The sequence below is a fragment of the Macrotis lagotis genome, chromosome X, assembly GCF_037893015.1.
Source record: "Macrotis lagotis isolate mMagLag1 chromosome X, bilby.v1.9.chrom.fasta, whole genome shotgun sequence".
NCBI lineage: Eukaryota > Metazoa > Chordata > Mammalia > Peramelemorphia > Peramelidae > Macrotis > Macrotis lagotis.
Window position 1 is genome coordinate 248,855,218 of NC_133666.1, and position 22,108 is coordinate 248,877,325.

At 35.8% G+C, this 22,108-nt stretch overlaps 1 protein-coding gene across 3 annotated transcripts in view; it reads left to right on the forward strand.

Moving 5' to 3' along the window:
• The window catches only part of SCAMP1 (secretory carrier membrane protein 1), a 123,956-nt gene that overhangs the window by 5,481 nt on the left and 96,367 nt on the right, over window positions 1-22,108 (forward strand). Inside the window, exons 1-2 of one of the 3 annotated variants that reach the window (XM_074208388.1) lie at window positions 12,914-13,028; window positions 17,833-18,033. The exons of 1 other annotated variant lie outside the window; for it this stretch is intronic. In XM_074208388.1, coding sequence (XP_074064489.1) covers window positions 17,959-18,033 — 75 coding nt within the window. In that variant the 5' untranslated portion in view covers window positions 12,914-13,028; window positions 17,833-17,958. Of the gene's footprint in view, window positions 1-12,913; window positions 13,029-17,832; window positions 18,034-22,108 lie in introns of those variants that run through there. One more of the 3 variants, XM_074208387.1, reaches the window with a different exon arrangement.

A 22,108-nucleotide genomic window follows, 5' to 3' on the forward strand; every position in this document is an offset into this window, starting at 1 on the left:
TCATGCCATTCACATTCATGATTTTTATTTGTGCATTTCCCTCTATTCTATTCTCTTATACTTTTCCCTCTCCACTCCCTGGCTCTCTACCAAAAATAAGAGGGTTATGAGAATGAAATATGTTTGTTACCAGTGCTCTATTCTTGATACAACCTGTTTACTCTCTTTCCCCAATTTCTCCCCATGCTCAGACCCTATTGATAGGTTATTATCCTTCCTTTCTTTCAAACCTCTCTTCATGATCTATTCCATGAATTTAAAATTTACTTTGTTTATGAATAAATACTTTCTCTTATTCCCATCCCCATCCCCCTGTTCCCTCCCATTTCATCACTGATTTGGACTATTTCTACACAAATTTCTATGTGTGTGTGTGTGTGTGTGTGTGTGTGTGTGTGTGTGTGTGTGTGTGTGTGTGTTCAGTCAGTCAATAAACATTATTAAATGCCTATTGCAGATAGAAAGAAAAGTTAAAATATTGGCTCAGATGGAACTGAGGTTTAAGTGATATAGGTTCCCCCTACCACTTCTTTCTTGCTCTTATCCTCACTTACCCTGATTTTGTGAGATAAGATATTCCCTCACTTTTCTTTATTCATTCTTTGTGCATTTCATTGTCCTTCCTTCCTCTTCCTCCTTTTAGGATCAAAACTTTAAAAAACACTTCTAAACTCTCTTAATTAATTTCCTCTATTACTATGACATTTGGGTTTTGCAGGAACATTTATATAATCTTCCCCTTCTAGAATGTAAATACTTCATCTACATTTATTTATTGTTTTATGTATCTCTTAATACCTATGTTTAAAATTTTTAAATTAATTTAAAATATTTTACTTGGAGGCAACTGGGTAGCACAGTGGATAGAATACCAACCCTGAAGTCAGAAGGACCTGAGTTCAAATGTGGCTTTAGAACTTAATACTAACTTAGCTATGTAACCTTGGGCAAGTCTCCTAACTCCATTGTCTTGCCAAAACAAAAAATATTTTACTCAATTCTAGTCTTTTATCCAGTAATGCTTAGAAATCTTCTATATCATTAAAAGTCCAACACCATTTTATCCAGACCCCTCATACTTAGGATAATTCTCAGTTTTGCTAGGTCTTATGCTTTGTTGTAAGGCTATTATTTTCCTTTTAGAATCTCGTTTTCCATGCTCTCAACTCCCATATGTAGTAGCTCCTAAATCTTATGCGATTCTGATTATGAATATTCAATATTTTTATTTTTGGCTTCTTATATATTTTTTAAATGTTCAACTTGCAAATAGTGAATTTTGGCTATAATGTTCCTGGGAGTTTTAATTTGAGGATTCCTTTCAGAAAGTGATCCTGGATTCTTTTTACTTTGCCCTTGGGTTTTAGTAGATCTATGCAGTTTTCACTCATGACTTTTTTCCATTACATAAATGCTAATTATTATTATTATTATTTTCATCATCATCATAACATCATAACATTATAAATATTATGAGTACCTGTACTTGTCATTGGAAATCCAAACAATATTTACATTTAACAGAAAAACTTTTTTTTAAAAAAAGAATATATAAATACTAAATTTGATCTCATTGCTTCCAGCAATAGGGTGAGCCCAAAGTCTTCAATTCCATCTTCCATTTGCTTCTCCATCAGGTCAGGTACATGAAGGTCTCCCAGGAGGAGTCTTCTCTCTTCTCTACTGTGGTACACCACAATGGTGAAAAATTTAACTTGTCAGAAGATGGCTGCATCCTAAGGGTCAACATGAAAAGACTTGCTAAAATCTAGACATCTTATGCATGTCATAGTCTTCCTCTTTATTAGTCTGGTAACCTGAGTCCTGTATTTGAAGGTCAAATTTTCTGTTCAGCTCTGGTAGCCTCAACAGGAACATCTGAAACTCCACCGGTTCATTGAAAGCCCATCTCTTCCCCAGGAAGAGGATGCTTAGCTCTGCTGGGTAGTTGACTCTCAGCTGCACTCCAAGCTCTTTTGCCCTCTCTAATATTATATTCCAAGCCCTATGAGCCCTTAATGCAGCTGCCACCAGGTCCTGTGTCATCCTGACTGCAGCTCCATGATATTTGAATTGTGTCCTTCTGGCTGCTTGTAATATTTTCTCCTTGACTTGGGCTATAACATTCCTGGGGTTTTTTTCTTTTTGGATCTCTTTCTGGGGGAGATTGGTGGATTCTCTCAATCTCCACCTTGCCCTCTGCTTCTAGGACATCTGGGCAACTTTCCTGTAGGATTGCTTTAAAAATGAGGTCTTTTTCTGGTCATGACCCTCAGGTATCCCAGAAACATTTAAATTATCTTTCCTGAATCTATTTTCCAGATCAGTTGTTTCTTCAATGGGATGTTTCACATTTTCTTTTAATTTTTCATTCTTTTAGTGTTGAAGTATTGTGTCTTGACTTCTTGTAAAGTCATCAGCTTCCTTTAGCTCCATGTCACATCTGAAGGATTCATCTTCCTCAGAGAGCTTTCCTATTTCCCCTTCCATCTGGCCAATTCTGCTTTCTAAAGCATTCTTCTCCTCAATAACTTTTTTTTAGATTTTTCAAGGCAATGGGGTTAAGTGGCTTGCCCAAGGCCACATGGCTAGGTAATTATTAAGTGTCTGAGGTCAATTTGAACCCAGGTATTCCTGACTCCAATGCTGGTGCTCTATCTACTGTGCCACCTAGCCACCCCTTCCTCAATAACTTTTTGAACTGTTTTATCCATTTGACCTATGCTGGCTTTTAACATGTTATTTCTTCAGCATTTTTTTGGACCTCCTCAACTAAGCTGCTGACTTTTTTTCATGTTTTTCCTGCATCTCTCCCATTTCTCTTCCCAATCCTTCCCCTATCTCACTTACCTGATGTTCAAAATCTTTTTTGAGCTCTATCATCACCTGAGCCCAACTTCCATTTTTCTTGGAATTCCTAGATGCAGGAGCTTGTACTTCCTCATCTTCAGATTGAGTATTTTGATCCTTCTTGGGATCATAGACAAAGAATTTCTCAATGGTGTTCCTCTTTTTACTTTATTTATTCATTTCTCCAGCCTTTGCCTGGTCCTGGGGTGCTTTCCAAGCTTTTGAGTATCATTAAGACACCTATTTTGGGGTTTTTTTGGGACACCCCACTGGGAACCTTTATTCCTCCAAGGTCTTATGTTCTCCTGCCTGTGCTTTGATATGTAGATGACCAAAAGCACTCCCCTCTACCCTGGAGCTGTGAGGAGGATCCCTGCTATCTTAGTATGGAAGACCAAACTGCAACCTGGATCTGAGTGTAGGCCAACAGCGGATTCCTGCCCCAGGGAGAGCAGAGAGATTTTTGCAGTCTTCCCTGACCCCCTTACCATCTGTGGGCTATGCTCTGGAAGTGCATGCTGGTTTCCTCAGATTCCTGCTGCAGATTCTCACCACGAGGCTGCTCTGAGGTCAGTGCTCCTCACTCCACACTCATTCTGGTGCAGCAGAGTTCTCTCACCTCCCCTTCAAGCTGTCCCCAGTGATCCTTGGGCTGGGTTGGGCTGTGCTGTGCTGAGCTGCAGCCAGGGCTTTCCCCCCCCCCCCAACCCTCCTGGTGAAACATACTTTTCCTGTGGAACTTCTAAGTTATCTTGGACTGGGAAAATGTATCACAGTCTTCTGCCCCTCTAAATTTTGACTAGAGTCATAAGTTGATGGCTTTTGGAGTTTTGGGGGGAAGGAGTTTCTGGGAAATGCTGCCTTCATGCTGCCATCTTAGCTCTGCCCTTCATATCCAGGAATCCAAGCTTGGATGGCTGGGCTAGGCAACAAACCTCCATTCTGGGCAGTGGTTAGTCATGTTTATATTTCCAAATTCCTTTTCCTTTTCCTGGGTTTGTTCCTGCTGCCACATGTTGGGTGGATAATGTTCTTTTCAGGTACAGTACTCACAGCATCTGTAGTATCAGTCATCTTAGATAAATGGCTTCACAGCCCAGTCAGGTCATGGAGAAGTCTGGCCAACAGACAGGGGCCTCTCTCCTCATGGACCAAACTTTGTTTCCTTCCTGGAAGTTTTGGGATCAGGTTCCCTGGGATTCACAAAGACTTGGGCCTGGTTTAGCAAGGTGGGCTGAGGGCCCATCCAAGTAAACTCTGGTGTTAGATGCTTATCTGGGACATCTCAAAGGTCAAGCTCAATGTGTTTAAAGAGCTTTCTGCCTTAATCACTGCATGGGCAATGTCTCAATCTTGACCTGAGATCTGGAAAAGACCTTAGCTTCAAAAGGCCAAGGTCTCCTATTGCATCCAGGGCCATCTCCAGTTATCCTAATCCCTGTCTGACTACTGGATCCAGATGGCTCCAGAGGAGAAAGTGAGGCTGGGGACTTTGGCCTCATTTAAATCCAATTCCCTTGCATGTGACGACTTAATGTCATGGTCCTCTTGGAGAACAAAGGACAAACAACATCTTTGTAACAGCCTCCTAATTGGCTTCCCTGTCATCATCTTCATCATCATCATCATCATCACACAGCCACCAAAACCTGCCCCTGAAGATGAAGCTTCTTAAGATCCTTTTAGGAAGTAGCCCTTGATCTTAGTAATTTTAGCTCTTAGTAATCTTACCTTCGAGACTCTACATAATCACCACTACACACACACACACACACACACACACACACACACACACACACACACACACACACATATACACGCACTCCCCTTTCCTTTTACACACCATACATTCCAACCAACCTGGTTTACCTGCTGTTCTTCACAAATGACATTCTACTTCCTACCTCTCCACTCATGATTTTTTTAATTAAAGATTTTATTTATTTTGAGTTTTACAATTTTCCCCCAATCTTATTGCTCTGCCCCCCCACCCCACAGAAAGCAATTTGTCAGTCTCTACATTGTTTCCATGCTGTACATTGATCCAAATTGTCCACTCATCATTTTTTTCTTTTATTTATTTTTTTTATTAAGGATACTATTTGAGTTCCAAAACTTCCCCCCAATCCCACCTCCCTCCCCCCACCCCACCCCCACGGCAAGCAATCTTCCAGTCCCTACCCTGTCTCCATGTTGCACATGGATCCAAACTGCCACTCAACATTTTTTGAAAAACGTTATCCAATCTCTTTTTCTTAAATTACCTTTCCTAGGCTCATTTTCAAAGTCAATTGTTTTAGAAATGAGATACCTTACATTTTCTTCCATTACTTCAGTCTTTTTACTTTTTATATTTATTATGTCATAGCAACTCATCAATCCATTTTTAAAAGAAAGTCTATAAAGTTGTTTGGTTTTTTTTCCCTAAATCTTATTTATTTCTTTAAATGCTTTGTTAGGTTACTGGCAAAAATTGGGGCAGGTTCTAGAAAGATGGCAGTATAATTCAGGGAATTACCTGACTCTCCAAAATTGTCCACAAACAATTTAAAATAATGCCTGAAAGTGAACTTAGCACAGCAGAAATAATTAAAAGTCAGGGTAAAACAGTTGTTCAGCTAATAATAAGTTAGAAGAACTTAGGAAAAGCTAAACCCCTAGAGTGGTTGTCTGACTTTATTGAAGTGAAGCTACCACTGATCCAACAATTAACAAATCCTGGGGGTAGCTATGTAGATGGAAACCTTAGCTTTAGGAACTTTTACCACTTGAACAGATTTGTGGTCAGACAGGGTCCTCTGAAAGGGAACACAGGTTTGCTGACTAGACAGGTCCTAGGCTTTGACTGGGGGCAAGGAGGCACAAATACATGCTGGTGAGTGCAGTCATAGAGGAGCAGGGACCTTACTGGCTCTGCAGGTCATTTGCAATAGAGTCTCTAGTTTTGGTTCCAAGGAGAGAGGTAAGCTAAGGGTCCCCTAGGAGACCACAGGGAGTAAGAGTGTTTGTGGTGACAGTATTACTGGGGGCTCTGGTTTTGACTCAGGGGTGGTAAGGAATATGTGAGGTTAGGCTGCCAAATAGAGAGCTTGATTCTAACACAAAGTTAAAAACCAAGAAAAAGTCACCTAAAAAAATAAGTAAGGAGAAAAGAAAGAACCTAACCATAGATAGCTACTATGGTGAAAGAACAGATCTGGGTTCAAACTGAGAAGACAGTGAAGTCAAAACAACTATTTCTATTTCAAAGAATTATGTAAAATGGTCATAAGTCACAAAAGAGTTCTTAGAAGAGTTTTTAAAAGGTTTTAAAAATCAAAAAGATAGGTTGAGGAAAAATTAGGGAAAAATAAGAGTAATGCAAAAAAATCAAGAAAATTATGAAAAGAAAATCAGCAATTGAAAAAAGAAATCTAAAACCTTTTGTAAGAAAATAACTACTTAAAAATTAGAACCAGGCAAAGGGAAGCTAATGACTTTATAACACAGCAAGAAATAATTAAGCAAAATCATAAGAATGAAAAAATAGAAAAGAGTAAAACATATAAGAGAAAACATTTGATGTGGAAAACAAATCAAAGAAGGACATTTTAAAAATTATTGGGTTATCTGAATGTTATAATTTAAAAAAGGCATTGTGACACTATAATTAAGAAAGTATTAAAGAAAATTACTCCAAAGTTTTAAAACTAAAGGATAAAATAAAATTGTAAAAAATCCATGATCACCACCTGAAAGAGGTCCCAAAATGACTCACAGGAACATTATAGATGTTTTGAAGCTCCAGGGTCAAAGAGAAAGTACTACAAACAACTGAAAAATTTCTACATTAAAAGACCAAAGGACACTCACCAATCAAAGCTGAATGTAACCTGCATAAAAAAAACATATTTAATGAACTGAAGAACTTTCAGATATTTTTGAGGAAAAGACAAGAACTGAATAGAAAATTTGACCTGTAAGAATCAGGAGAAATATAAGAAAGTGAACATTGAAAGACCAATGATAAGGGTTTTAATAAGGTCAAACTGTTTTTTATATGGAAAAATACGGTCTATAACTAAAAAATATTATCATTACTAGAGTAGTTTGAAAGACCATATAGAAGATTTAGAGTTGAGTTGAGTATGATAGGATGATTGTAAAAAACAAAACTGAGTATGGAGAGGTAAAATGGAGTAATTTAGCACATACAAATGAAATGTGAATGGAAGAACTGTTAAAAAGTCTTAACATACAGAGGAATAAAAGGGCAATGGGATAGGATAAGAAAGGGATTCTTAGAAAGGCATATGCATCAAGAAATAGGAGGGTAGAGGCAGAGGATAAAAGAGGGACTCTTAGAAGGGGTACAGATTAGGGAGATAGGGGTCAGAAGTAAATTAGTATCTGAGGAGGGATAAAATAAAAAATACAGGGAGAGAAGGATAAACAATGAGGAAAAATAGAAAGAAGCATACAACTACTAATTATAAAACTTTAAATGTGAATGAGATGAACTCACCCATAAAATGAGCAGAATGAATTAAAACCCCAAATCTGACAATATGTTGTTTATAAGAAACACATTTAAAAATAAGAGATACATATACAATAAAAATAAAGGACCGCAGTAGAATTTATAATGCTTCAGCTATTGCAATAAAAGCAAGAGTAGCAATCATGTTCTCAGACAAAGTTAAAACCACAATAGATTTAACTAAAAGAGATAAATAGGGAAACTACATTATGATGAAAGGTACTATAAATAATTAAATAATAGCAATATTAAATCAATATGCACAAATGTTATAGCATCCAAACTTTTTTCTTTCTTTCTTTCTTTTTTGATCTATTTAAAGCAATGGGGTTAAGTGACTTTCCTGAGGTCACACAGGTAGGTAATTATTAAGTGTCAGGATGGATTTGAACTCTTATCCTCTTGACTCCAGAGCTGGTATTCTATCCACTGTGCCACCTAGCTGCCCCACCCCAGTATCCAATCTTTTAAAAGAGAAACTCAATGAACTACCAGTGAAAACAGATCATAAAACTATGATAGTGGGGGACTTCAGTCTTCCCCTCTCAGAACTAGATAAATCTAACCAAAAAAGAAAGAAGAAAGAAAAAAAAGTCAAGAACATCAATAGATCTTAGATAAGGTAGATATGATAGTTATCTGTAAAGAATTGAATGGGAATAAAAAGGAATATTCTTTTTCTCAGTGGTACATGATACCTTTACAAAAATTTATCATGTAATTAGAGCATAAAAACTTTAAAGGTAAATGCAGAAAAGCAGAAATATTAAATGTCTCCTTTTCAGATCATAATGCAGTAAAAGTTATATATAACACAGTATCATAAAACACAGATTAAAAATTAATTAGAGCCAAGGTAACCCAATCTTTTCTAATGTTATGTTATTTTATTTCTTTACATGCAAAGATAGTTTTCAACTTCATCTTTTTGTAAGTCTTTGAGTTCCATGTTTTTCTATATGTACAGTCATGTTTAACATATTTCCATATTCATACATCTTGTGAAAGAAGAACCAGAAGTCTAAAGGAGAAAAAATAATGAAAAAAATAAAAATATATACAAAGCAAGTTTTTAAAAAGTGAAAATAGTATGTTTTGGTCTACATTCAGGCTCTATAGTTTTTTCTTTGGATGTGGATGACATTAACCCCTTAAAGAGTAAGTAAATTAAAGAATTAACAAATAATTGTTTTTTAAGAGAAGAGTAATAATGAGAAAACTTACCAAAAGCTATGACATGAAGCAAAAGCAGTAATTGAAGGAAAATTTGTATCTCTAAATAATTGCATCAATAAAATAAAAAGCAGACCAATAATTGCATATGCAATTTTAAAAATGAGAAAACAAACAAATTAAAAATCCCCAATTAAACCAAATTATAAAGCCTAAAAATTAAAGGTGACAATTATAAGATAGAATGTAAGGAAACCATTGAATTAATAAATATGAGGAAAAGTATTGACATAATTTATCAATAATAAGAGTAACAAAAATCAAATGGTTATATCAATAGATTCAGAAAAAAACTTTTGACAAAATACAACATTGATTAAAAAACACTTGAAAGGATAGGATTAAGTGGATTTTTAAATTAAAATTATAAGAAACAACTACCTAAAACCATAAGCAAGCATTATTTGTAATAAGGAAAAAGCTAGAGAGCTTTCCAATAAGATTAGAGATGAAACAAGGATGCCCATTATCACCAATATTATTCAATATTGTATTAGAAATGTTAATAGTAATATCTGAAGAAAAAGAATTTGAAAGAATCAGAATGGGCAAGGAAATAATAAAATTGCTCTTTGCAGATGATATGATGATATACTTGGAAAATTCTAGTAATGCAACAAAAACTAATTGACATAATAATTTTAACAAAGGGACATGATAGAACATAAACCTATATAGTCATCAGCATTTCTATATATATTATCAACAAAATCCTGCAAGAAGAGACAGTAAGAGTTGCCCTATTTAAAATAACTATAGGCAGTATAAAATACCTGGGAATAGACCTATCAAGATAAACTTAGGAATCACATGAACAAAATTATAAAACACTTTATATATACAAAGAGTCAGATTAAAATAACTAGAAAATATTAATTGTTCATGGGACAGTAGAGCTAATATAATAAAAATGACAATTCTAACTAATCTACTTATTCAATGCAATCTAAATTAGCCCCTCAAAAAATTTTTATTGAGCTTGGAAAAATAACAAAGTTCATTTGGAAGTACAAAAAAGGTCAAGAATGTCAAAGAAATTAAAGAGGGGGAAATGTAAAAAAGGAAGGAGGTTTAGCAGTACCAGATCTTAAATTGTATTATAAGATAGTAACTATCACTACTATACAGTATTGTCTAAGAAATAGAAAGGTCAATCAGTGGAGCAAGTAGACATACAATACACAGTAATAAATGGTTATAGCATTCTTGAGTTTGAAAAGTATAAAGTTTTAAGCTTGTGGGGTAAGAATTCACTATTTAGTGGAAAAAATTGTTGTAAAAACTAGAAAGAAGACTGGCAGATACTAAGTATAGATCAATATCTCACACCATCATAAAATGGTCAAAATGACATATGTTCTCATATATCATAAGAAAATTAGAAGAACATAGAACATATAGTCTATCAGACCGTGGATAAGAGAAAATTTATGAATAAATAAGAGATAAAACATTGTGATAATTTTCAGCACATTAAAATAAAAAAAAATTTGTACAAACAAAATGAGGCCAAGCTTAGAAAGAAAGCAGAAAATGGGGAGAAATTTTTATAGACAGTTTTCTTGGATTAAGGTCTCATATCTCAAATATATAGAGAACTTTGTCAAAGTTATAAGAACATGAATCATTTTCCAATTGATAAATGTAATCAGGGATTAGGTGGCAGTTTTTTGATGAAGAAATCAAAGCTACATATTTTAAAATGTTATAAAACATTATTAAGTAGAAAATAAAAATTAAAACAACTTCAAACATCTCACATCTATGAGATTGGCTAAAAGTTAGAAAGGGAAAATGACAAATGTTAGAGGGGATATGAAAAATTTGGAACACAAATACATAGTTGGTGAAATTGAGAACTGATCCAACCACTTAGGAGAATACTTTGCCCAAAGTTTTAAAACTATGTTTAGCCTTTGACCCAGCAAATACCACTATTAAGTCTCCCCCCCCCCCCACCCCAAGGTGATCAGGGAAAAAGGAAAAGAACTTATATGTTCTAAAATGTTAACAGAAGCTCTTATTGTTATGGCACAGAACTGGAAATTAAAGGGATGTCCATCAATTGGGGAATGGCTGAAAAAGTTGTGAAACGTGATTGTGAGGATAGGAACTGTAATATGTAATTAGTTCAATAATTTTAGGAAAACATGAAAAGACTTTCATGAAATAATGAAGAATGAAATGAGCACTACAAAGAGAACCTTGTATACAGTAATAGCAATATTGTTTGAAGAATAACTGTAGACCTCTTATGGAGGATGCTTTCCACCTCCAGAGAAAAAACTGATAAAAGTGAAGTATACATACTGTGATTTTTTACACTCACATATATGTGCATGTGAAATTTTACAAAAAGATAAACTGAGACAATTCTACAAGAAAAATGCATTCATTAATAGGGTACAGAACTGATTAATAAAGGATGAGTTAATGGTACTGCCTCTGACAAATAACCCAGAACTGAAGATGCAACTTAATTTTATTAGTATGGAACAAAAAGCAGGAAAAAAAGTCATATTACTGGCTATGGAATTGGCAATAATAGAGGTTTGTGGGATCATGATTGGTTACATTAAAGAAGAGACATATAGCACATGTGTAACTAAGTCAACCCCTTTCTACTCAAGAAGTGTTTTTTTGAATTTATGGGGGCCAATTACATCGTTTTTAAAAATTTTTATTTATTTAAGGCAATGGGGTTAATTGACTTGCCCAAGGTCACACTGCTAGGTAATTATTAAGTGTCTTAGACTGGATTTGAACTCAGATCCTCCTGACTCAAAGGCCAGTGCTCTATCCACTGTGCCACCTAGCAGCCCAAGCTAATTACATCTTGAGTTCATTGATATTAGACAGGGGCACCAGACTCAGAAGTGCCTGGGCATAAGACCACCTAAAAATTTAAGTTCCCAGAGATGGGACCTTAAGGGACAAGATCAGGAAGTACCTTCTCAAGGATGTTAGATGCCAGTGCTCTATCCACTGTGCTACCTAGCTGTCCCTGTCCTTCATTTTCGAAAAAGCCTATGACATCAGGGAAGTGCCCTCATGACGAGCATGTGAATTGGATTTGAGTGATGGGACACTGTGCTAAATCACTAGCCTCATTTTCTCTTCCGGAAAGATAAAGTAGTGGCCCTGGAGTCAGGAGGACCTGAGTTCAAACACCTGATCTTAGACACTTAAAAAATTACTTAGCTGTGTGACCTTGGGCAAGTCAATTAACCCCATTGCCTTGCAAAAACAAAAAAATAAAAGAAAATGAAGGACAAACACTATTATTATTAATGCTGAGAAGTGGTTAGGATTGGGGCTGGTAACAGTGGGCTGGATTGTAATGGTTTTACTTCTGGCTCCATGCCTTTTTACAGGTTATCCCTAATGCTGGAAATTACTTCCCTTTTCAACTTCTATGTTGGAATTTTTATGTAACTTCTAGCATCTTTCCCTTCCAAAGAGAAATATATTCTAGGGGATGATGCCTTACAGGCAAGAATGGAATTCTTTGGCTTGGGATGGTCAATAGACAGAAAAAGGATACAGGTAAGGGGTGAGAAGAAGCTCATTGTGTGAATTTTTCTGGTGGGGAAACTGACTGCTAATGTTTTATCTGAGCAGTTCAAATTTGAGCTGTCATTTTTTAGTTTGTTGAGAAGATGGAGGAAAAGCTGGTTGCAGTAGCTTTGAAGGTTACTATTAGGATAAGAGGAATTAAGTCATGGGGATACCCTCAGGGCTAAGAGGAGAGATACTAGGACTGAAGAAATTTCCTGAGGAGGAGGATGGTGACTTTTTTACTTCCTCTATATCTTTATCTTTATCTTCTTTCTTTCTTCCCTGCTCTGGAACTTTTTGTTTTCATTAATACCACAAATGTTCTGGGTTGTGTTCTTTATTATTGGAGAAGGGGAAGGAGGAGAGAAAAGAGAAAGTTTCTAGCAGAAAATGAGATTGTGATAAAGAAACACAGAGGATGGGCCCCCCTTTTCCAAATGTAAGGGCAAAAGATTTCCCCCCAATTATGGCTTCAAGGATTAAAAAAACACTTTTACTAATATTGATTTTCTGTTTTTTATAAATAAAGATCCCAAAGTAGGACAAACCTGGACTCTCCTCTTCTCCCTCAGAAGCTAAAAATAGTATTTGTTTGTCTGGTGATGGGAATTGGACATTGTTCAGTCACAATGCCCTATCCTTTGTTTTCCCATTCAAGAAAGTTCAAAGAAATCTCTCAATACAACTGGAGTTGGGATGGTGACTAGAAAAGCTCTTCCCTTGTGGAAGGAGGAAGGAAGAAGTTGGGTATGCCCACATTCCAAAGGCAGAGTCTAAATCTTAACAGACTCTTAGCTATGTTTAACTTCCTTCAAGACTTGGCAGAAGGGCCATGTCTTACTCAAGGCCCTTCCTGATCTCACTTATTGTTAGTACTTCCTTCTTTTCCTCTAAGTTACTTTGTATTTACTTTTTTAGCATGTTTTATATTTACTTAACTGTGTTATCTCTTGTTTCCTCTAATTGAATAAGTTTCTTGAGGTTTGAACTTTTTCATAATTTTATCATTGTATTCCTAGTACCTAGTTCAGTTCTGAATACTTTTCAAATGATAATTGAATTGAATGTTGTTTAATTTTACATGATAATTGATAGTCACTTTAATTTGAAACCAAGGGGATCAATATACTATAGCCATTGGTGACAAAGAAGGAGAGTTAAGGAGACACTGTGGTAGAGGATAATGCTAATCTTGGCGTTAATTGGCTTGGGTTTAAATTTTCCTTTTATTACTTATTACTACATGACCTAGAAAAATTCCTTGATGTTTTTGGGTTTCAGTTTCCTCATCCATAATTTCAGTGGGTTAGATTAGATGAACTCTTGAGTATCTTTCCACTCTTAGTCTTTTATTTTATTTTCATAAACATATTAGGAAACCATTATAAGATACTCAATAGATCACCCCTACATTCATAGTATTTAGGGCAGCTAGGTGGCACAGTAGACAGAGCACTGACCTTGGAGTCAGAAGGATAGGAGTTTGAATTCTTCCTCAGACACTTGACATTTACTAGCTGTGCGACCTTGGTCAGTCACTTAACCCTGACTTCCTTGCTTCCAGGACCATCTCTAGTGGTCCTGATTCATATCTGGTCACTGGACCCAGATGACTGGAGGAAAAAGTGAGGCTGGTGACTTAGCACAGCCCCCCCCCACTCAAATCCAGTTCATGTGCTTGTCATGACACCACCTCCCTAATATAATGGTCTTCTTCGAGAATGAAGGACAATCATCATCATCATTCATAGTATTTAAATTGGGAAGTGACTTTAAAGGTCATCTAGTTTTTATCATTTTATCATTGAGGAAACTCAGGTCCAGAGAAGTTAAGGAACATGTTAAGCCTCATATAGTTAGCAAAGGGCAAAGCTGAAGTTGAAATTCAGCTCTTTTGATCTCAAAGTCAAAGAACTTTTGCATTGTGTCTTTTCTTCTACTTTCATTAGGATGAAGGTTAAAACACATCTTGTACTTTTTTGATTCTACATTTTTTTATCAGACAAATATGAGCTCTCTGTTCTTCTCTATCTATTACAATACTAGTTGTCATATTAGACAGTAAAGAGTAGATATCATTGTAAAGGGGAATCTAGGTGGTTTTGTGGATCAGGAATGTTTGAGTTCAAATATTGCTTCATACACTTGTTAGTTGTCTGATCCTGGGTTAGTCACTTGATCTTGGTCTGTTTCAAAATTCTCACCTATGGGGGCGGCTAGGTGGCACAATGGATAGAGTAGTGATCCTGGATTCAAGAGGATCTGAGTTCAAATTTGGCCTCAGGCACTTAATAATTACCTAGCTGTGTGACCTTAAGCAAGTCACTTAACCCCATTGCCTTGCCAAAAAACAAAAAATGAAAACAAAAAAATCCTCACCTATAAAATGAGGTTAATAATAGCACCTATATATATATATATATATAGATAGATAGATAGATTAGATAGATAGATAGATAGATATAGGTGTTCTGAGTATCAAATGAAATAATAAAATACTATGTTAATATTAAAGTATTATATGTTACATATGTTATTTAGTTATATGTTGTAAATGTTATTTAGCTGGCTACTTAATATTCATTTAAGATCATCAAAGAGCAGATACATCTGGGAGCAAATACATCTGGGGCAAAAGAAACATAGGCATATGCATTTGTGGTCACAAGATGGTCCAGGTGGGGTGATAAGACAGCTGGAGTGGTGCTGCTGGTGTTTTTCTATGTCTCTCCCTACTTGGAGGTACAAAGTATCTCTTCATTCTTACTTGAAAGATGCCACAGAGAGAGATAATCTTTTTTTTTTTTTTTTTTTGCATAGCCCTAGTTTAGCAGCAAATTAAAATTTTTATCAACCTGCAGCAAGTGAACAGAACAGTCAAAGGATAATTAGGCATCCTTTGAATTGGGGTACCTTTGTAAGAAGTTAACCAAGGTTCCTTATGGATTGATTTCAGAAAGAACATGATTTTAGCACTGGACTTTCATTGATCAACCTCTCATTCTATAAGTGCAAAAAATAAAAGCATTTTTGCCATGATTTATTTATTTGCCATGACTTATTATTATGCCATGACTTATTTATTATTCATTACAAGTTCTTGTATATAGAACTTGTACATTGGAAAGACATTTTTTTTTTGCAAGGCAATGGGATTAAGTGACTTGTCCAAGGTCACACAGCCTAGGTAATTAGGCTGTGTCTGAGGTCACATTTGAATTCAGGTCCTCCTGACTCTGGTGCTCTATCCACTGCACCACCTAACTGCCCTTGGACAGAACTATTTGAAATACACTTCTCACTCATTTTCTTGTAATTTGAAAAATCAAACATTTGCCTCCAACTTCTGTAGTATCTGTTCCATAACCATGAATGAGTCAGAAATCTTTTAGTTTTCATATAGAATCATCTGAAATAACATAATGGCAATTGAAACCCAGCAAAACTTGGTTTAGGTTATCTAATTTAACTTTTGGGAAATTATGGGGATCTTTAGAAAAAATCAGCTAGTTGTATGTGCTTAGTTTGGGATTTAATTTTAATCCTGCATTTGGTAAAATAGCTTTTATAAGTACTATTACGTTCCTTTCCAGATTATGTTCCTTTCAAATTAATGTAATTTTAAAAAGTTTTGTTTTTGAAAAATTGAGAAATTTTGAAAACTATTTTTAAAGGGAATGCTGTTGTATGGATTTGTGCCCTTTCAGATATCAGTAATAAAAGAAAAATTTCCCTTGCATTTCTAGAACCGCATTTATTTGTGCTAATTTTATCATTCATTTTTTTGCTTTTCTTAAATTCTTCTGTAGGAGCTTAGTTCCTTTTTAATACAGTGTGTCAAATTCATCACAATAAGTGATGCTTGTACAGTTCCATAGTCTTTTGGTTATGCTGCCAAAATCTTCATTCCTATTATGGGTAAATCATGAAAGTAAACTTTATACAGACTGTCCTGTGTTTCTAATATGTACATTTGTTGTTCAGTAGGGTCCATTGTGATCCCATGGATCTCAGCACACCAGTGCTGTCAATGGGATTTTCTTGGCAAAGATACTGGAATGGTTGCCATTTCCTTCCCTAGTGGATCAAGGCAAATAAAGATTAAGTGACTTGCCCTGGGTCACACAGTAAGCATCAGAGGGATTTGAAATCAAGTCATCCTGACTCCAGACCTAGCCACACTTATCTACTAAACCACCTAATTTTTCAAAAATAGATGTGCATTATTTGGGTGTTGAGCAATTTAAGTTTTCTTATAAATATGTCTAATGGGATCTGGTGCATATCATCAACCTACTTGGCTGATATAACTGCTCTTCATGATGGAAGATGCTAGAGTTGCTTTTGGGAGAATTGTGATGATGAGCATGGGAAACGCCTTGCAAAGAATATACAGCATGCATAATTGTTTCTAGTCTACAAACCACATGATAAATGGGAGATTTTTACTGGTTTCAGAAGTATTCAGAAAGGCCTATTAGCTTCAGTGACTTCTCCATCTAAATTGGGAAAGTGAACTATGGGTATCTGGGAATCAGGATGCAGGTTGATTCTAGAGTCAATGAAATACACAAAGCATCAATGCCCTAAGGAGCAGGGACTAGTCTTTGGGAGGGATCTTTGGGACCTGACCACAGTTGAAAGATTAATATGGAAGCCATGTCATATCTGGATATGAACTTGACAGGACCGATGCTATGTAGGAACTGAATTAATTTTTAAACCTAGTCCATTAGAGACTGAAAAAATATAAGGCATTGTATGCTTTGGAGATAGTGTTTTTTCTTATTATATCTTTGACATTAGATACTTTTGGAAAAGCTGCCACATAATAAGTAGCTAAATGGAACAAAGCTCATAACAATGGGGAGAACACAATTATTGGGCTTGAGCCCAGAGCAGAAGAAGAGAGACACTAAACCTTTCATGGAGCCTTTATGACACCTTGAAGAAAGATGCAATAACCTGATTCTGAGAAAGAGAGCTAAAGAGTACTTGCTACATATGTTAAAAAAAAACAACTTTACATTTAAAAGGAAAAGAAAAAATTTAATTTGAACTCTTTCCTTAAGAAGGATCTTCTGGGGGCAGCTAGGTGACACAGTGGAAAGAGCACCAGCTCTGGAGTCAGGAGTACCTGAGTTCAAATCCTGCCTCAGACATTTAATAATTACCTAGCTGTGTGGCTTTGGGCAAGCCACTTAACCCCATTGCCTTGCATAAAAAAAGCAAACTAAAAAAAAAAAGGATCTTCTGTTTGTAAATCAAGTGTTCTTAAGCTTTTTTTGTGTGTCATAATTCCTTGGGTAGTCTAGTAAAGCCTATGGATACTTCAAAATAATGCTTTAAAATGTGTAAATATATATGACTACAAAGAAATGCAATTATATTTAAATATAATCATAAAAAATAAAAAGTTCACAAAATGAGGTTAAGAACCCCTATTCTTAATCCTCATGAGCAACAATCATGAATATTTTGTAAAGTTTATTGATTTTTTCTAAATAATGTAGTCATTGTATATATATATATATATATATATATATATATATATATATATATATATATATATATGTATATATACCTTTTCCCCCTTCAGAATGAACCCTGCCTTGTGATAAAAAACAAAACAAAACAAAACCAATTATGGATTTCTTTTCAATATTCCTCAGGTGCCACCATCTTCTCTGATACTTAATGAAGGGCAGACAATGGAAGAGATGAACATGTCTTGGAGAAAGGTCATGTCATCTCATAATGTAATATAGTGAATAGCAGCAGCAGTTAATAACTTCTGGATGGATTCAGTAACAAACATGTCCCTTTACTTTTCTGACTCATTTCTAAGTCCAGACCTCAGCAATCCCTTTGAGGTAAGATAAATAAATTCCCAATTCCCTTTAATGATTAATTCTGTTTACTGAGTATTACTTGTACCCTGAAGCAGTGCACACAATATGAAATTAACATAGAGCCACTTCTCAAATGTCTTAGAATAAAAATAGGACAAGTAAGAGGTAAAAAAAATGGACATAGCATTAGAAACAATTGGTTTAAAAAGATCTGGGATATGTGAGTTGAAGAGCTAATTTTAGTTGTACACAGAAATTTTTAGTTTCAATACTATTCAGTATTTTGTGATTTCTTAATGACAAATTATTGCATGTTTGCTCTGAATCACTTCTGAGTCAAGGCCCTACACAACCTATATCAATAAAGCTATTATCTTCAGTTAGTTTTTGAAACCTCTTCCACCAAACTAAGTATACACTATAACTCCTGAAACTGTTTCCTCATCATTTTCTCCAGTTACTCAAACTGCTCTTATTTCCATCCTTTCTTTTCTAGTCTTCAAAGACCATTTTTACCATTGTGTTGTCTTCTACCATCTAATTCCTAAAGCACTTATTTCCAATAAGTCATTTGACTATTAATCAAGTACTAACTTGGGAGATTTCAAGAATTATTGCATTTGTCTAAAACCCTAAATTGAAGTCATGGATTTTGCAAACTACATTACAAAGAATTTGATTATTATTTAATATACAGAATAGAAATATAATTTCAGCTCATATTTAGGTATTGCTTTACTATTTAAAGTATTCAGCAGTCCTGTGAAGCCAGGACTACAGGAAGCTGTAGATTCAAATCCAGACTTATACTTTTTTAAAAATGTTTGAGAAATGAGATCTCTATCAGAAAAACTTTCTTCAATACTTTTTTTCCCCCACAGTTGCTATTGCTACCTATATTTACCTCCATCCCATTCCCTCCCACCCCCATTTATGCTATTCTCTTCCCCCTTTCACTCTCCCCTTCCTCAAAAGTGTGTTGCATCTAATTACCCTCTCCCATGATTTACTCCCTTCTGTGACCCACATCAGCCCTCCCTCTCTCCCATCCCTTTTCTCTTCAACTTTTCTACACACAATTGAGTGTATATGTTATTTACTCTAGAGTTACTTCTGATGAGAGTAAAACTCACATCTCCTCATTTTCCCTCTCTTCCACTCCACTGAAAAAGTTTTTTTCTTGCCTATTTTATATGAACTGCCCAATTCTACTTCTTTCCCTTTCTCCTAGTGCATTCCATTATCCCCCATTAACTCCATCTTTATATTATACCTTCATATTCAGCTCCCTCCTGTGCCTTGTCTATATACATGCCTTTGAACTGCCCTAATAAAGGACAAAATTCATATGAGTTATCAGGATCATCTTCCAATGCAGGAGTACAACAAACTGGTTTTTAAGATGCTGTTTTCTTCAGTATTTTTTGTTTCTCCTTTACCAAGTTTCTGACTAGGTTTTCGTTTTCATGATTTTTCCATATTATACTCATTTTTCCTCTACCTCCCTTAATTGATTTTCAAAATATTTTTTGAGTTCTTCCATAGCCTCAGAACAATTCATATCTTTCTTGGAAGCTTTGGATACAGAAGCTTTGACTTTGTTATCTTCTGAGTGTATATTTTGATCTTCCATAAGACCAAAGTAATTGTCGATGGTTGGATTTTTTTTTCCTTCTGTTGTTTGTCCTATGACTTGATTTTAACCCTTTTTAAAGTGGGACTCTGCTTCGAGGGTGGAGGTCACACTCTCAGACTTTTGAGGGTTTCTTGTAACTGTCTTCAGGGATGCAATCCAGAGACCTGCAAATTCTCAATTCCTCTAAGGTCTTATGAGAGGCCATGATTTCTCTCCTGGCCTGTGCTCTGGTCTGTGGATGACCATAAATACTCTGCCCTGGAACTGTGAGGAAGGTCCCTGTTCTGTTGCACACAGGCAGTAACTTTTCAACCCACTTAGCTTCTGTGGGATAAGCACTCTAGAAGTAGTTTCCAGGTGGCTCCCCAAACCTGCTCCTGGTGCCCCTAGGGTTGGGTCTGCACTGGACTGGGTTCTGCTCTCACTCTGGTGTGGCAGAATTTTCCTGTGTTGTCCTTGGCAATCCCTGGTTGTAGACCATCAGGGTAATATTCATAGATATTTTCTTGAAAGACCAATGGCATCCAAAAACCCCTACTTTTTTAAGGTAGTTCAATAATTTTAAATTATCTCTCTTGGATCTATTTTCTGGGGCAACTGTTTTTTCCAATGAGATAGTTTACATTGTCTATTTTTTTCATTCTTTTGGTTTTGTTTGTTTCTTGAATTCTCATGTAATTAGCTTCCCTTTGCTCAATTCTAATTTTTAAGGAATTATTTTCTTGAGATTTTGCACTTCCTTCTCCATTTCACCAGTTGTGCTTTTAAAGGCATTCTTTTCCTCATTGACTTTTTATACATTTTTTTTAAATGCATTTGGCCTAGTCTGTTTTTAAAGTATTTTTTTCAGTATAATTTTGTGTCTTCTGTATCAAGCTATTGACTTTTTCATGATTTTCTTGTATCACTCTCATTTCTTTTCCCAATTTTTCCTCCCCCCTTTCTTGATTTTTAAAATTCTTTTTGAGTTTCTCTTGTCTGAAAACAATTTCTTGAAGCCTTTAGATATAGGAATTTTGGCTTTGTTATCTTCTTTTAAGTATATGTGTGTTAAGCTATCTAGTCACCATAGTAACCTTCTATGATCAGAAATTTTTTCTGCTGTTTGCCCATATTTCAACCTATTACTTGACTTTTAATTCTTTGTTAAAGTAGGGTTCTGCTTCCAGGGTGAAAAAAAGGCACTGTTCCAAGCTTCAGGAGTCTTGTTAGCTGTTTTTAGGGATAATCCTAGGTACCATAAGTTTTCAATTTTTCCAAGGTGGTATAAGATGTGTTTACTCCTTTACTCCTTTCCTGGTCTGTGATCTGATCTGTTACCATAAACACTCTTTTGTGCCCTGGAAATTTGAGGAGGGTTCCAGCTATACTGTGGCCACAAGCTCTGGTGTGCTAATGGTCCTCCTTACTCTGGGACTGTCACCCAGGACTGTGTCCTGGATCTGAGAATGGGAAAAGCACCAATCTTGCCAGCAAAGTGATGGCCTCCTGACCAGTTGTTTGATTCCCTTACAATTTGTAGACTAAGAGCTCTGAATAGCTGCTACCACTGCTGATTCAGAGGCTCCCAAGACTTGCTCCTGGTTTGCTGGGCCTGGGGCTGTGCTGGTTTGGATGTGCTGGACTGTACTACACTGTCACCTGGTGCAACAGACCCTTTCTGCTGACCTAAGTTGTCTTTGGTGTCTGTGGGCTGAGAGATCTGGATGCTGTCATTGCTGTCTCCTCAAGACCTGCTCCTGGATTTTTGGATGGTTTGCACTGAGCTTCTTTCTTACTCTGATGCAACAGTCTTTCCCACCAAATTTCTAAGTTGTTTTATGCTGGAAAATCACTTCACTCTGTAGGTTCTGCCACTCTAGAATTTGTTCAGTTATTATTTAAAAGGATTTGGAAGGATTTGTAGGAGAGCTCAGGCAAGGTCTTGCCTTTACTCTGTCATCTTGGCTCTGACTCCCTGAAAGCTCTTAATATTTCTTGAATGAGCTAAAATGAAGTTGCCAGTGGGGAAAAGGCCATTATTACAAAGCAAACCTCTTGAGTCTAAGTTCCTTTTGGTAGTCTTTTTCAGTTACTTGTCTACTTAGAATGTTCATTGTTATTGTCATCCAGTTATATTTCTATGTTCTGTGGTCTCCTGGACTAAAAATAGCTAACATTTTATACAATAATTTCAGGTTTGCTATTACACATCTCATTTGGTTGTTGAAACAATTCATCTAAGCAGATGTTATCATTATTTCCATTTTACAGTTGAGGATATGGAAGCACAGTCTTACCTAGAGTCAAGTAACTAGTAAATTCCTGAGCCAGAATTGGGACTGAGGCTTTCATGACAATGCTCAGCACTTTATTCCCTGACTAAACCATATAGCTATTTATGCCAAAGATGTCAAACAGCTCTGATTCCACAACATTCCCGAGTGTAGCCAAAATAAGATTATAAAAATATCTAGAAAA